The following is a 14603-nucleotide window of genomic DNA, read 5'->3' on the forward strand; positions in this document are numbered from 1 at the left end:
CATTCGTCGTCCTCGTAGAACCGCTTGCGTCGCCTCTTAGCGCTTTGCCAAACATTCTTTGTGACAACCTTGACTCGCAATTGAGAGGATAGTGTGCAAGCGAAGGTCGTTGTGGATGCACGGCGAGCTGCCGGGGACGCCTTGCGGGCCCTCTTCAATCACGGAAGGATATCACAGCGAGCCCCAAGAAAGAAAGAGTCGCTCTGCAAGCATTAAATGGATTGCATGTGCAGGGCGTGTGGCTGCCAGGCGCGAATGTGGTTGCGAAAGAGCAAGGTCGGCATCCAGCAGAGCGCTCCCAAAAGGCCATCAAACGTCAAAAATCTCGCCTCTATGCTGCACCTCGCGCTGCGGCCGTTATCGCGCTGCCTTCATCGTACCCCGCACAGACTCCCAGGCACGCGCGCCCTCGCAGCCGCCCCACCGTAACGTGCTAGAATGACCTCACCTGCGCACACTCATCGATTGATGTGTGTATATATTCTAGACAAATGAGCAATACTCCTAAGTTAGAAACGAGAGCGGGCTAGTGCGGAAGGTTTCCAAAACCTCTGTGTCAACCTCGTCGCCGCCTGAAACTCACTAGCCCGGAGATGTACCAGCGTTGTCTAGCTTGCTAGGGGACTGCATATGGGAACTCCAAAGATTGTCATACGGTGGACTTTCTTTTGCTAGTTTATGCGTAAGTTCGAGTATGAGTGCGCTCGTCTCTTTTTGCTTCTTTGTACCTTTTTGTAGGCTAATCCTTTCGCAGGTGCGCTAGCATGTTAGCAGTCTTCCCCTTTGCGGAACACGAACGTCTATGCTTCCCTTGAGACCTCCTAAGTAGGCAGCTTCTACCTCTAGAGGGTATCCTGAGGTAGCAAGCCTGGTAAGCGCTGCATGAATGCATAGGCCCGTGGCGCTTCATATGTAATCCAAATCTGCGCCCCTTAGAGTATAAGCTTAACGGTTGAGCACTGCTCTTGTCTCGATTACAGAGCGGCCAATGACTTGTTCTTGGCTGGCTTGAGGTGCATGGCAAGTCTGAGAAAGCCGTGAGTTGTACCACCACTAAATTCTTGCCCATGCTATAGCTGCATCGTCACTTCTTCACCTGCGAAGCAACCTAGTGACACTAAAAGCGGTCCCAGGGAGAGTGCGGTATTAATAGGAAGGGCGAAAGGAAGATTGTGCTTTATGCGTGGCGATCGAAGGGAGTTCCATTTCACCCTCACTGTAGCTACTCTAATTCTCTAACTTCACACCCGCCGGCAACGCCAAAACCTGGCTATTGAACTCGACCCCACACTTCGCCGCCAGCACCTCTCCATCCTCGCCCTCTGTCAAACATAGGCCGTTCTTCTTGCTAACCAGATTCCCACTAATACCATAGCTCCATCGCTGATTTTTATCACTTTTGTCGCAGACTTCCAGTCCCACATCCTCCCCGTCAACAGTGAGGCACTTGTTCTTCGCCGCCAAGCAACTAATCATGCTCTCATCTGTCATCTGCCAAACATTTGTATTGACGCCGTTGCAGGCGAGAAAGTCGACGTTGGGTCCGCGACGGAGACCCGTGGCTGTGAGGCAGTTGAGAGAGAAGGTGTTGAAGATTTGGCCTGTGGGTGTGATGGACAGGGGTTTGTTGTTGGCACTAGAGACGCGGTAGATGGCTGTTTGGTGGCTGCGGAGGTCGACACTGATGGGATCTTTGAGCGTGTTAGTTTTACCGGTCCAGAGGTCCTTAGCTTTGTAGCTCCCCTTAGGATCGACGCCGAGACGCTCGATGGGGATGAGGGCTGTGGTTGTTTCGTTGCCGTGGTTTAGGACGGTAAGAAGGCGGTCGCCATTTGCGAGGCTCTTGGTTAGCACGTCAAAAATGTTGTTCGAAGAGACGAGGGTGGCTTGTTCGCAGAGCGCGTCTTGGTCCACTGCGATAATGTCTTTGTTAGTCAGGTAGGCGATATCCTCGTCTGTCAGATCGGGGATGTAGGCGCTCAGGATTAGGGGCGCGGAGAAGGAGCTCCACAGCGCGAAATGCGTTTTCTTCTCATCCATACTAAGATCCGGCCAATCTACGATCAGGAAATCCGGGTCATTGTAGAAGCCGCAGGACTGGTAGCGCGAGAGGCGGACCTCCATACCGTAGTTGTTCATCATAGACTCCCAGTGGCCACCGGGCTCGAAGGTGTTTGTAGGGTTATTGCCGTACACTTTGATGTCGTCGGAGTGGCGGGCAAGCTCGCCGTTCTTGCGCACGTAGTCCATTGTGCGGTACCAGTCGGTGTTGTTCTTGTCGAGGTGGAAGTTGGGGCTGAAGTAGGCGGGTGCGGACTGTGAGAAGATGAAGGGCTTCTTGAGTTTGGTCGTCATGACTTCGTGCCAGAGCTTGTAGCGGTACTCGAATTCTTGGTAGTAGTTCCGCCCGTTCTGCAGGTCCATGTGGCATCCGTCAACTTTCAGGTAATCCACGCCCCATGACTCGAAGGTCTTCGCATCCAACTCCTCGTGGTCTTGCGACCCAGGATACCACCCACAAGTCATGTTGCCCGCGTTTGTGTATATGCCGAAGTTAAAGCCACGGTCGTGAAAGTAATTCCCTAGCCATGGCATGCCGTGCGGGAAGAGCGTGGAGTTCCATATGAGTTCGTTGTTGGAGTTGCGTTCGGTTTCAGGCCAGCAGTCGTCGAGGTTGATGTTGTTGTATCCCGCAGCGAGTAGGCCCCTCTCCACCATCGCATCCGCGGTTTGGACGAAGAGTGTCTCGTTCAAGTTGCACATGAAGCGCGCCCAGTTGTTGAAGCCCATCGGCGGTCTAGGAGAGACCTTTGGGTCTTGAACTGTCGCTGAAGCGAGGGTCGCCAGCGAGGTGAAAAAGAGGGATACGAAAGAAGCCATCGTACTTGGTTCGTCGCACCCCAGTGCTTCCGGGACGATTATAGGGGGAGAAGAATGCGCCGACGCGTCGCTTGTCCAACTGAACTTAAGACTAACAAAGGGCGTCAATTGAGCAGGCAAAGCGACAACAGAAGGGACGACGAGCGCGAGGGCTAGCAGGAAGGAAATAAAGGCGGTGATCGACACGCATCTATATACTCCGCTCCCCGCCATCGTCATTCGACTCGCAGCCCTGCGAATCCTCCCCGCTCAGGTCTGTTAATGATTGTCAGTTTAGCCGGAGCTCCTAGTTTAGGACAATTGGAAGCTATCTCTAGCATTGTAGCAGTGGTAAAGGTGGCATTGCAACTTCGCGTCTGCACGTGCGGATCAATTGTAACCACAATCTAGAGTTCCAGATGCATGCATGTTCCTGCAGGGCGTGGACCGGGTTAAGTGGATATTGATTGACATGTGCATACGTGTTCGCACCGCGTTCTGAAGAAATGCGCATACCAAGATCGTATATAATCAATGTTGATCGATCTGAAAGAGCGTAGCACTGGCGATTTTCTTGTCCTTTGGGCGATGGCCGCGAAGCAATCGGCAGGTAGCTTCATGGGATGTATCCCGAGGTCGTCGGGGGTGTTACATTGCGTTGGGATGGTGCTATGAGAGCGAGTCTACAGGCAACTCCTGAAAGAGTTGGGCGATGTATGGAAGGATTGGAGGCCGGAGTAAAGATCGGACGAGCGACGTAGTGTAGTGGGTGGTTCGAGTCATGTTGCTCGAGCTTCTTAGTCAGCGAGCGCCGATTGTGGCGTGAGAAGTGGCGCCTGCCCTGTCGCCGTCTTCATGATCGACAGTTCCGCTGTCACTCCGCTGACTCTTCGTTGACTCACGCAGCTTGCTCGCAGCCCGCCTGCTGAGACCCTATAAAGGCCCCACGCGCCTGCTACCATCGACTTCGAAACCCAAAGCGTACAGGACCGCGACAGCAATGGCGGGCAAGAAAGGCGCCGGAGAGAACTCGAAAAAGACACAGGGGCAAGCCCGCAAGGCCGAAGCTGCTGCCCAGAAGCAGGCCCAGAAGGACAAAGCAGCGGAAGCAGAGGAGGCAAAGAAGTGGGATCAGGGCGCAAAGTCCATGTCCAAGGCGTAAGTTCCCACGAGGTGGCTAGTTGTACCCACGGAGGCTGATCAAGGACCAGAGAGGCCGCAGCCGCAAAGAAAGAGGAAGCCGCCCGCAAGAAAGCCGAGAAGGAGGCTCTTCTAAAAGAAGAAGAGGCGTCCCTACCCTCGAAAGCAAAGGGCGCCGGCGCCAAAAAGGCCGAGAAGAAGACCCGCGGTATCGATGCCGCTCTCGGATCCCTGGACAAGACCTCTGCACTTCACGCTTCCGGCATCGATAACGCTCTCGACGCGCTGAGTTTGACCACGAAAGAGGGCGAAAAAGTCGAGCGGCACCCGGAGCGGAGATTCAAGGCTGCGTATGCCGCATATGAGGAGCGCAGGCTCGATGAGATGAAGGACGACAAATCACTAAGGCGACAGCAGAAGATTGACCAGATCCGGAAGGAGTTCGAGAAGCACCCGGAGAACCCCTTCAATCAAGTGTCGACCTCGTACAACGCGACAAAGGAAGAGATCGCCGAGCTCAAGGAGAGCGAGAGGCTCAAGAAGGAGAAACGACTGGCGGGCTCCTCAAGCTGAGCTGTCGCGGAGTCTAGGTGGCATGGTTTTTGTGTTATTGCGGCACGTTCGGTGTTCTGGATAGACTGACAGATAGACGTCGTTGCGGGTGACGATGCATGGGGAACAACTGAGATGGGATTTCTACAGACTCATACCCGAGCAGCGAAGCCTCTCTAGCCTCGGTACATTTTGCACCGATCGGATCCCTAGGTGGTACACCGTTCTGGTCGGGCTGGGTTCCTGCATTCCGTAAGCCTGCAGCCAAGCCCGAGGGTCGACTACGGGGCCAGGTTGTCTCACAGCCCTAGACATTAAAACATGGTAGACGGGAGTAGCTAGACTCTGATCAAAGTAAATGTAGTAGAGGCGAAGTTGGAGACGTCGCATGCTATCTTTGATATTCGCAACGCTCTCGGAAACCACTCGAGATGCCCGAGGCCTTTGACTGGTCTATGGCTCGGCGAATGTAAGCATCCTGGGTGCGAAGTAGATTGCTCAAGGCATCCATCTGCAAGAGCTGAATGTCTGGGCAGTCCGGAGCCCGCTGCTGTGACACAAAGCGATAAAGGGGCCCTAAAAGGCAGAAATTGAAGAAAAGAACAAGCCGAGGGTCTCTCTGTCCAAGTCATCTGCGAGCTGTGGCGTCTCTCTAAGATATACGCGGGCGTCCTGCCGATCGCGCTGCAGCTCCCCTGAGGCTGAAGTGTTAAAAATGGAGGGCTTGGGGACGGACATTGGGTGAGGGCTGCAGAGCAGGTCCGATGCGTGAAACACGCTGCCCTGCGGTGGTTGGCTGCGTACCTGCGTTTCGAAACATCGGCTTGCCCAAACGGGCAGCCAGCGACAGGGGCAGCCGCGCGCAACTTCCTCCCGGCGATCCACCATCGCCATTCACCGCATTGTGCGTGGGGCTCGAGCAAACCGCGCCGATCCTTTTATTGACGAGCTCCGGTCGCCATCATGCCTTCCTCTCTCCACTCCGCTCTTTTGCTTCCTCGAAGCGCACACTCTCGTTCTCCTTTCCTACGTTCACCTCCCCCTCGTTTATTTCCTTCCCTGTGCATAACATGAAGCTCTTTTCTTCTGCAGGAGCAGTGCTCCTTCCTCTTGCGTCCCTCGCCCGCGCCACAGACCTCAGGACAGACGACGAAGCGTCGGTCCAGAGCGTCTCCGCGCAGTACGCCTATGGCTTGATGTCATACTACAAGAACAATGCAACGAATCTCCCGAAAGAGGAGATTGGATTCTTTCCCAAACCGCACTATTGGTGGGAGGCAGGCGCTGTCTGGGGCGGCATGATCGAGTACACAAAGTTCACTGGGGACGAGTCCTACGTCAAGACGGTCCAGCAAGCTTTGACTGCCAATTACGGTCCTAACAACGATATCCTCTTGCCGTGGAAGAAGGACCAAGAGGTAAGCCTACGGCCGATTCATCACCGTTGTACGGCTCGAGCTAACGTTCCTGTCTAGGGCAATGACGATCAAGCATTCTGGGCGCTCGCTCTCATGTCGGCTCTGGAGTACCAGTTCCCCGAGCCTGCTTCAGCTCCAGCAAGCTATCTTGAGGTCACCCAGAACTGCTTCAACAACATCGTCTCTCGATGGGACACAAGCTCCTGCGGAGGTGGGCTGAAGTGGCAGATCTACCCCGAGAACGCCTATGGTTACAACTACAAGAACTCAATTTCCAACGGTGCCACCTTTGCTCTTGGTGCTCGTCTCGCTCGCTATACTGGAAATCAGACGTACGCCGACTGGGCCTCCAAGATCTATGACTGGACGAAGAATGTTGGTCTGATCGGCAGCAAGTTTGAGGTCTTCGATGGCACCGACGACAAGAGCAACTGCGCCACGGTTTCCGACAAGACGGAGTGGACCTACAATAACGCCATGTTCTTGCATGGATCGGCATTCATGTACGACTACACTAAGGGTGACAATACATGGAAGGATCGCACGAATGGTTTCCTCGAACGCGCTGCAACCTTCTTCAACAACCCGAGTGGCGCCGAAGACGTCATGTTTGAGGTGTGCGAGAACAGTGCCAAAGGTTGCAACCTTGACCAGCAATCCTTCAAGGCATATCTCGCCCGCTGGATGGCAAAAACCGCTATTCTAGCACCGTTCACCAAAGACAAGGTCACTACATACTTGACGAAGTCTGCAGCCGCCGCCGCTGGAGCATGCACCGGAGACAACAATGCTTGCGGTTCCAAATGGTACACCGGGGATTTCGACGGTACAACTGGCATCGGCCAACAACTCTCAGCTCTGGAAGTCACCCAGGCCCTCCTCATGCTCAAGCAAGGCACCGTCCCTAGCACTGGTGGTGATGCACCAAATCCGAGCTCCACTCCTGAATCGAGCTCCACCCCGTCCGCGAGCGCTGTCTCGTCGAGCTACGTAGCACCGTCGAGCGCTCTCTCTCCTACGGATGCTCCCTCTTCGGCCGATTCAACTCTTGTTTCCTCTACTGCCGAGTCCACTGTTGCTCCAACCGCTTCAAATGCAGGCGCGAGCCCCAGCGAGGCCGCTAGTGCTGTCCCTTCAAGCGCACAAGCTCCAGCGTCTCCCTCCGACACCACTAAGCCGGGCGGCGAGTTTGGTGAACAAATGCCGACTTCTAGTGGAGTGTGCACTTGCACGCCAACCTCTACGACCACCGTCTATGTCCCCCCAGCGCCTCCGACATCAGCGCCGGCTGCTCCACCGGCTTCGACCCCCATTGTACCCCCTGTGGTGCCCAATACGACGGTGCCCGTTGGTCCACCCGCCAACACCAGTACTGTGGAGCCGTTCCCTGGCGCTGCCGCCAACATGAAGTTAGCCGGTAGTTCGATGTTTGCTGCGGCTGCCCTGGCTGTGCTTCCAGCGTTGCTGTAGATGGATGAGTGGCACACATTCAGATCTATTTCGCTGAGCGGACCCCGTTAGCTGTCGATGATCCAAAGGGATCTTTATTTCTCTCTGTACATATACCTTTCTCTTCCCACATTTTTTGATTTTCGAGCACCTGCATAGGAGGCGTTATCCCATCTTCAGGCTTAGCAACGGGGCCAGCCTGCCATGGTTCTATATACGAAGGCAGTCCGTCACTAGGGCACAGCACCCTGGAAATATATAAATGTATATAATATCAGGCGAGAGATACCGCTCAGGTCCCACACTCCCCCTCCCCTTGCCATCTATGATACCAGCCGAGGCCGCAATTTGAGCGGTGCAAACCCTAGGATTACCGCTCGTACCTGCGACTCCAGAACAGCGATGCAGAAGAATGCAGAGAGCAAAGGTGATTTGCCCATGGTACATCATCGCGCATGGCTTGAAAGCATGATCTGGAGTGATCGCCACCGTTCCCGGTCACCCGCACGCTCTGCCCCGCCAAACGCCATGACCCCGGCCACACCTGTCATAATTGTTTCGCACCGAACTCTCCCACGGCGCCGGCGCATCTGCATCCCCACACGCCCGAGCTCAACAACAGCTGTAGCGCCTCAATACATGCGAGAGCACATTGCTCCCCAGCAGACCTGCCCGCCCACCGGCTTTCGGCTATTCCTAACACAAGGCGGCGACTAGGTGTTGAAAGCTCCCATATCATGGGCTGGTTGTCCCGCTGCGCCTGACGTACGCAATAGTGGAGCGGCTCCATCTCTGCAGGTAGCGACAAGAGATACTTCAGCTCGGGCACGAATGAGTGCTGACATGGCTTGCAGACGGCCTTTGAACGGCCTCCCGACCTTCACTTCCCGGCTTGGTTCCCGAGCAGCTTTCCGACCCTCGAATCCTCCCACGACGCATCTCCTGCATCCCTACGCCCTGATCGTGCCTCCGACAACCCTCTAAACAATTAAAACCTCACCCGCGGAGATATACAGACAACATGGCAAAGAAGAAAGAGATCGGATACATGAACAAGTATGTCTACGATGCGTTCCTCTGGACGTTCTCGATACTTGTGGAGCTCTTCTTCCGAGAGGTGCATCCCAGGAGCAGCTGGAAGGTGCCAAAGGAGGGGCCGGTGATTTTCGTGTGCGCGCCGCATGCGAATCAGGTATATTCCACGATTCCTCTAGCAGCGTTCGATCCCCGGTCTGACAAGTCCCAGTTCGTCGACCCTTTGATCTTGATGCGCGTAGTCAAGCGAGAATCAGACCGGCGTATCCATGTTCTGACGGCCGAGAAGTCGATGAAGCGGAAATTCATAGGCACAATGGCTGCGGCGTCGGGTGCTGTGCCTGTGGGCAGAGCAATGGATTCGACCAAGCCCGTGCCGGGCAGAATATACCTCCCAGACCCCGTCAACGACCCATGTCTCGTCCGCGGGGTTGGGACAAACTTCGAGGCCAAAGACTTTCAGGTTGGCGGCTCTCTGGTCCTGCCAAAGGTCAACGAGACGGCAGCTAGCGCTGAGATTCAAGAGATCAAGGGCCCTGAGGAAATCAGGTTGAAGCGTCCCTTCAAAGGCGGCGTCGCGATGCAGCAGCTTACTGGTCGAAACGACATGACCGAAGACGGAACATTTATCAATGGAGCTTCGTCTAAGAAGGGTCCTGCTCCGGATTACGAAGGCACTAATTTCAAGGTCGCCCCCAAGCTTGACCAAACTCAGGTATACGACGCGGTGCACACGGTGCTCCACCGAGGAGGGACCATCGCCATCTTCCCGGAAGGTGGCAGCCACGACCGCACTGACCTGCTCCCTCTAAAAGGTAGGCTCGAAAACCTTGTGTATGCTGCTCTGCTAACAGCGTGCAGCTGGTGTTGCAATTATGGCTCTTGGCACGGTAGCAACCAAACCCGATTGTAATTTGAAGATCATTCCGGTCGGCATGAACTACTTTCACGCCCACAAATTCCGCTCAAGGGCTGTTATCGAGTTCGGCACCCCGATCGACGTGCCAGTGGAGCTGGCCCAGAAATTTCAAAGTCAAGGATCAGAAAGGCGCCAGGCCATTGGAGACATGTTGGAGCAAGTCCGCGAGGGCCTCGTCTCGGTCACAGTGACCACCCCCGACTACGATACGCTGATGGTACGCTTAACCTAACAAGAGCTCGAACAGCCCGCTAATATGTGTATGTAGCTGATCCAAGCTGTGCGTCGTCTCTACAACCCCAAAGGCACGAAGCTTCCCTTGCCTCGTGTGGTCGAACTCAATCGCCGTCTTGTACAGGGATATGCAAAATACCAGAACGACCCGCGCATTATCGAATTGAAGAAAGAGGTCATGTCCTACAACCAACAGCTGCTGGCGCTCCGCGTCCGAGATCACCAAGTGCAGTACGCTAAGAAGGGCATTCTCGAGATTTTCGTCATATTCTGGTACCGGTTGCTCAAGCTGGCCATACTCTCAATCTTCGTCCTTCCCGGAACGTGCCTCTTTGGCCTGGTGTTCATCGCCTGCAAGGTTTACTCTATCAAGAAAGCGAGGGAAGCGCTTGCAGCGTCCAATGTCAAGGTCCAAGCCAGAGACGTCATGGCTACGTGGAAGCTTCTCGTTGCGCTGGCCGTCGCTCCGACCGTATACACGGGCTACGTATTCCTTGTCACCCTTTGGTATTATCTGAACTACTGCAATGGCTATCTTCCACCAGGGATTCAGAAACGATGGCTCATCCTAACTCAAGCTATCGTCTACCCCTCGGCGACCTACGCCGCCCTCCGCTTCGGCGAGGTCGCCATGGATATTCTAAAATCGCTCTTTCCCCTCGTCAAAATGATGAGCCCGTGGTCCGGCAACCAGCTCGTCAAGCTCCAGGCCCGGCGCGAAAACCTTGCCCACCGCATCACCGACATCATCAACACTCTCGGCCCCGAAATGTTTGATGACTTTTACTCGAAGCGTATCATCCAGGATCCCTTCACGCACTCCCCGCCCCGCACGCCGACTACAAAAACCGCCGAAGACGCCCGCAAAGAAGGTCCGCAGCCCATCGAAACGTACGACTTCCCCGCCTCTCCCACATCCCCCGAGCGCGAAGCATATCGTCACCTGCCCAAGAACGAATCTTTCCAGGACCTTACGAACCAGGACATTTTCTCCACGCGACCGCCTACGCCTAAGCGTAACCATAGCAGGAGTCCGAGCGGGATGCTGGGAGGCTTCCAGCTTAAGCCGTTTAGCACGATTGATGGGAACCTGGAGGAGGTTAGTAAGAGGATTAAGAGCGGGATGAGGAGTCGCATGCGGAGAAGGAGTAGTACGGATGGTTGGGAGGAGGGTAGTGGGGCAAGTACTCCAGGGACGCCGAGGAGCGAGGTTTCTGAAGGGCTGACCATGACTAAGAAAGAGAAGTAGATGCGGTCTTTTCCTTGGGTCGCGACCTGGGTCAACCGAGGGCGGCAGGCAAACGATTTCTTGAGCGTGGCGTTTAGGGAATGATGTATGTATGTGAAAGTGGGAATTTCCTTGCCGCTAAGGTTAGTGATACCATCAGCTTCTGGGCTATTTTCTTGTAGGTGCATGAGTGTACGGTTCCGTTCCGGTTACAATGAATAAATGTTAAAAGCGCGTTAAAGCTGCGTACGTTTTGGATATAGGTCTTTGCTACCTCTGCCTCCAACATCCCAACAACGCCCTCGCCATGATTATACAAACGCCATAGCTCAAAATAATTGCGTGTCTATAGCCTAGAGATGCTGAATACTGGCATCTAGTATTTTGAACTCCAGATATCGAACGCCAATACAGAAAAGCACGATACGCCGACAATATGCGTATAACGTTAAGTCCAAAAGCTAACAGCGAAACGCCAAAGAGACCACCGATGTCCCAGATATAGAGATAAAAGGCTATAGTACAAATACAAAGTGCAGAAGAGAATTAGTATCCCAAAAGTGTTGTGTCGATAGATATGCGCCTGGCCGAGTGTTCGTCTATACAGTGGGTGGGTGATTACGCCGTCATAGTTTTCGAGAGGTTGGATTTAGGAGGCAAGGCGTCCTTGCGCAGCTGGCGCACCAGCGACTCGAGTTTGCGTCGTTCTTCTTGTTCAGCCTATTCGTTGTTAGTACATCTCCTCGCTCTCCTGTTCTCACACCAACAACGAAACACTCACTCTTAGAGCTCGCAAGCCCTCCGCCGTCCGATCCCTCATCATTTTCCTGAAGTCCTCGCGCAGCATTCTTATAGATGTGGCGCCCATATCCACCCCTCCTCCCGGCGCCGCTGCACCCGTCGCTCCGGCGGCCACACTGGGACTCCTAATGCCGAGCCACTTGACGCGTTCATCGCTGAGCTCCATTTCTAGGGATTCTTTCTCGTCGCGCAGCTTATCGATGCTGGCTTCGAGCGCATCACGGTCTTTCTCGTTCTGAATGGCGTCGCGCGTAAGTGCTTCATATTCTGCCGCCATGGCGGAAAGCTCAGACTTGAGGTTGCGTTCGGAATTGCGGGCTTGAGCTTCAGATTGGGATGCGGCTTCGGAAGCTTTCTGTAAAGCGGAGAGTTCCGCTTCCAAGGATAAGTTCTTCGCGGCTAGTTCTTCGAGCTCCTTCTTCGTGGTGGCGCCGGATTCAGCAGCGCGCTCAGCGCGGGTGCCGTATGCGCCATCGAGCTCGGCTTTCGCGAAGGTTAGTTCGGTGGTGAGGCGGACGACTTCACCTTCCAGATTCCGTAGCTCTTCTTCCTTTGCGTTGAGCGCGTTTGCGGCTTCGGAGGCGCGCAGTTCTGCTTCTTGCTTCGCGGCGGTGGCGGCGCGGAGAGCTTGCGTTGCTTCGTCGATCTTAGCAGCGGATTGCGCGAGCTCGGCTTGGATGGTGGCGGCTTCGACGCGGGCGTCATCTTGAGCGTCGCGGAGCTGGGCCTCGAGGGTTATGGCGCGTTCTTGGGCGTCGCGAATTTGTGCTTGGTAGGACGCAGCGCGAGACTCAGCATCGCGGACCTGGTTCTCGTAGGCAATGCTCTGCTCTTGGAGGTCTCTGAGTTGGCTTTCCAGGCCAGTATTGCGTTCTTGGATGGTCCGGAGAGCCTGCGAGTCGGCGCCAGCCTTCTGCTCGTCGAATTGGCCGAGCTGAGCCATGGCGCGTTCGAGCTCGGCTTCCATAGTTTTCTGCGCTGACCGGGCGCTCAGGACTTGCTCGTTCAACCTGTTGACCTCGGCTTCCTTTTGCGCATCAGATTTGCTGTTGAGTTCGCGCTGCTGCTTGATCTGGCGAAGGAGAATGGACTGCTTGTCTTTGAGGCTAGTAGCGCGACTGAATAGCCACTGCACCTTTGCAGAGAACGCCGGGAGGGAGAATTCTTCGTTGGCATTGTAGTCCTCGTCGGGAGACAGCTCATCGTTGTTGTCAGGGTCCTCGGCTATCAAGCGTCGTCGTTCGCGTTTTCGTTCCCGTGCTTCTTCTTCACCAGCCTGAATGATCTGCCAAAGTCCTATGAGCGTAGTTTCGTACTTCTCCACATCCTGGCCGCCAGTGCCTTGGGAACGGAGCTCATCGATCTGCTCCATCAGGGAATACTGCAGCTGACCGATGTTATAGAAGGAGTCTTCCATATAGTTGAGCTGCTCAAGGGACCCATCGCCAGTGACAGGAGGTGGTGGTAGGACCTTGTCCCCACCAGCAGCATCTGACCTGCTGAGCATGGCATACAGCTGGTTGTTGATTCCCTCTAGTCTTCCCTCGATCTCGTTGAGCGAGTCCGTAGATTTGTTGCCCATATTTGCTTGCTCAGCGCTGATATCCCGCAGCCCTTGGTCGAGGAAGTCTAGCTGACGATCTACCGAAAAAGGGTCTGGTGATGACTGCGGAGGGAGTGAGTAGTCAAGGTTCCGCTCGGGATTGGCTTGGACAATGAGCTCCCGTAACCGCTCGTTGAGCTCCTCCAAGCGCTTGCTCATTGATGTAATGGCCTGGTTCTGGCGATCAACGGACGGTGAGTGGTGGTGTGTGCCGTTCTGGAGCGCATGCATGAGGCTATCGAGGTTCTCTGGGGACCGGTAAAAGCTCCGCTCGTCGAAACCGTCTTCCCCTTTCATTCGATCGCTTCGGTCATTCTCATATGTGTAGATGCTCGCGGGACTGTCTGGTCTTCGGTCTGCGCCGTTGGACAACTGTGCGGTCTTCCGCTTTCGGGGGCCGTTGTGCGTCAGCTGCAATACGCCAGCTGTGTGCATCAACAGCTGCATATCGATCAGACGCATGCGAGACTCGATCTCCAAAAGCTCCCGGGTCAAGTCGTCCACCTTCTTGTTGCTCACATTCAGGTCGTCCTCGGATCTGGCGACCATGTCCCTGAAAGCGATGCTCCCTTTGCTCCCCAGCCCTCTCTGATGCCCCTTCTTCGACGTGAGGCGCGTGAGGGACCGTGCGGCATCGCGGATCTTCGTCTCTGCTTCCAGTCTCCTCCTCACGGTGCCTAACCGCGCGTCTAGTCCCTTCTGCTCCTGCTTCAGCGCCTCCACCTCCTCCACGGAGAGAACGTCGAAGTTCTGGCTGTCTGTAATCGCCGTTTCCACCAGCAAGTGCATTGCGACCGGGTCGCTATTCAGCGCCTCGGAGCCCCGTTTCGGGAGCCCGCGCGGAACATATGCGCCATTCCCCTGTCCTGAGCCGTTGCGCCCTTCCACGAACACATCGGCAGGAGGTATGAAGGCGCTTCCACCAAATCTCGGGCTGATATTGTAGGCCATTGGGTAGAATCCAGGCGACGCGCCGCCTACACCGGACGGATAGTTCGAGGTGGGGGAGGGAAAGTCGTAGAGCGGACGGGGGCTCAGGGCGTCCTGGCCATAGGGGTACTGCGTGCGCAGTCCATTGCTCGTCATCGTGGGGAGCGCAAGGCCCGGGCGCAGAAGGGCGCGTCGTGGTACAGGGCCGCAATCGGTGCTGTGTGGAGGCGCAGAGAGAGACAGGGCGGGAAGGATGCGGAGGAGCAGGACGCAGCTCGTGCGGGCGAGGGCCAGGTTTTACGGCGCGCGCTGCATGATTTGGAGAACTGTTCTGGGCGTCAGGAGGCTGAGGCAGAGGCAGCGGTGGAGATTGCAGGCGGCGTTAGGGGCAGCGTGGAGGGATGCTCTTCTTTCACAGCCGCCGCCGACTCGTCT

General features: G+C 55.4%; 6 protein-coding genes across 6 annotated transcripts; 3 read left to right on the forward strand and 3 right to left on the reverse strand.

The window, feature by feature from the left end:
- Window positions 1–791: 791 nt before the first annotated feature.
- BU26DRAFT_106433 (carbohydrate-binding module family 13 protein) lies at window positions 792–3497 on the reverse strand. Its single transcript, XM_033819334.1, has 2 exons — window positions 3376–3497; window positions 792–3135 (listed from the first exon to the last, which is right to left on the reverse strand). Exon 2 carries the CDS (start codon window positions 3097–3099, stop codon window positions 1228–1230), a length of 1872 nt encoding a protein of 623 aa, XP_033678659.1. The 5' UTR covers window positions 3100–3135; window positions 3376–3497; the 3' UTR covers window positions 792–1227.
- A 362-nt stretch (window positions 3498–3859) lies between these two features.
- On the forward strand, window positions 3860–4572 carry BU26DRAFT_569578 (DUF1014-domain-containing protein; the record flags this gene model as incomplete). The annotated part of the gene is made up of 2 exons (XM_033833904.1): window positions 3860–4017; window positions 4071–4572. The coding sequence occupies 2 exons, from the start codon at window positions 3860–3862 to the stop codon at window positions 4570–4572; spliced, it is 660 nt and encodes a 219-aa protein (XP_033678660.1).
- Window positions 4573–5621: 1049 nt separating this feature from the next.
- On the forward strand, window positions 5622–7801 carry BU26DRAFT_609010 (glycoside hydrolase family 76 protein; the record flags this gene model as incomplete). The annotated part of the gene is made up of 2 exons (XM_033835892.1): window positions 5622–5969; window positions 6027–7801. The coding sequence occupies 2 exons, from the start codon at window positions 5622–5624 to the stop codon at window positions 7437–7439; spliced, it is 1761 nt and encodes a 586-aa protein (XP_033678661.1). The 3' UTR covers window positions 7440–7801.
- On the reverse strand, window positions 7535–7909 carry BU26DRAFT_106437 (uncharacterized protein). The gene has a single exon (XM_033819335.1). The coding sequence runs from the start codon at window positions 7866–7868 to the stop codon at window positions 7629–7631; it is 240 nt and encodes a 79-aa protein (XP_033678662.1). The 5' UTR covers window positions 7869–7909; the 3' UTR covers window positions 7535–7628.
- A 42-nt stretch (window positions 7910–7951) lies between these two features.
- Window positions 7952–11085, forward strand: BU26DRAFT_465035 (CTR1 suppressor protein). Its single transcript, XM_033825182.1, has 5 exons — window positions 7952–8216; window positions 8273–8610; window positions 8665–9268; window positions 9315–9589; window positions 9641–11085. The coding sequence occupies exons 2-5, from the start codon at window positions 8440–8442 to the stop codon at window positions 10853–10855; spliced, it is 2265 nt and encodes a 754-aa protein (XP_033678663.1). The 5' UTR covers window positions 7952–8216; window positions 8273–8439; the 3' UTR covers window positions 10856–11085.
- Window positions 11054–14599, reverse strand: BU26DRAFT_523247 (involucrin repeat protein-like protein). The gene is made up of 2 exons (XM_033829998.1): window positions 11616–14599; window positions 11054–11554 (listed from the first exon to the last, which is right to left on the reverse strand). Exons 1-2 carry the CDS (start codon window positions 14322–14324, stop codon window positions 11453–11455), a joined length of 2811 nt encoding a protein of 936 aa, XP_033678664.1. The 5' UTR covers window positions 14325–14599; the 3' UTR covers window positions 11054–11452.
- Window positions 14600–14603: the final 4 nt, after the last annotated feature.

Source organism: Trematosphaeria pertusa (genome assembly GCF_010094035.1).
Source record: "Trematosphaeria pertusa strain CBS 122368 unplaced genomic scaffold BU26scaffold_16, whole genome shotgun sequence".
Classification (NCBI taxonomy): domain Eukaryota; kingdom Fungi; phylum Ascomycota; class Dothideomycetes; order Pleosporales; family Trematosphaeriaceae; genus Trematosphaeria; species Trematosphaeria pertusa.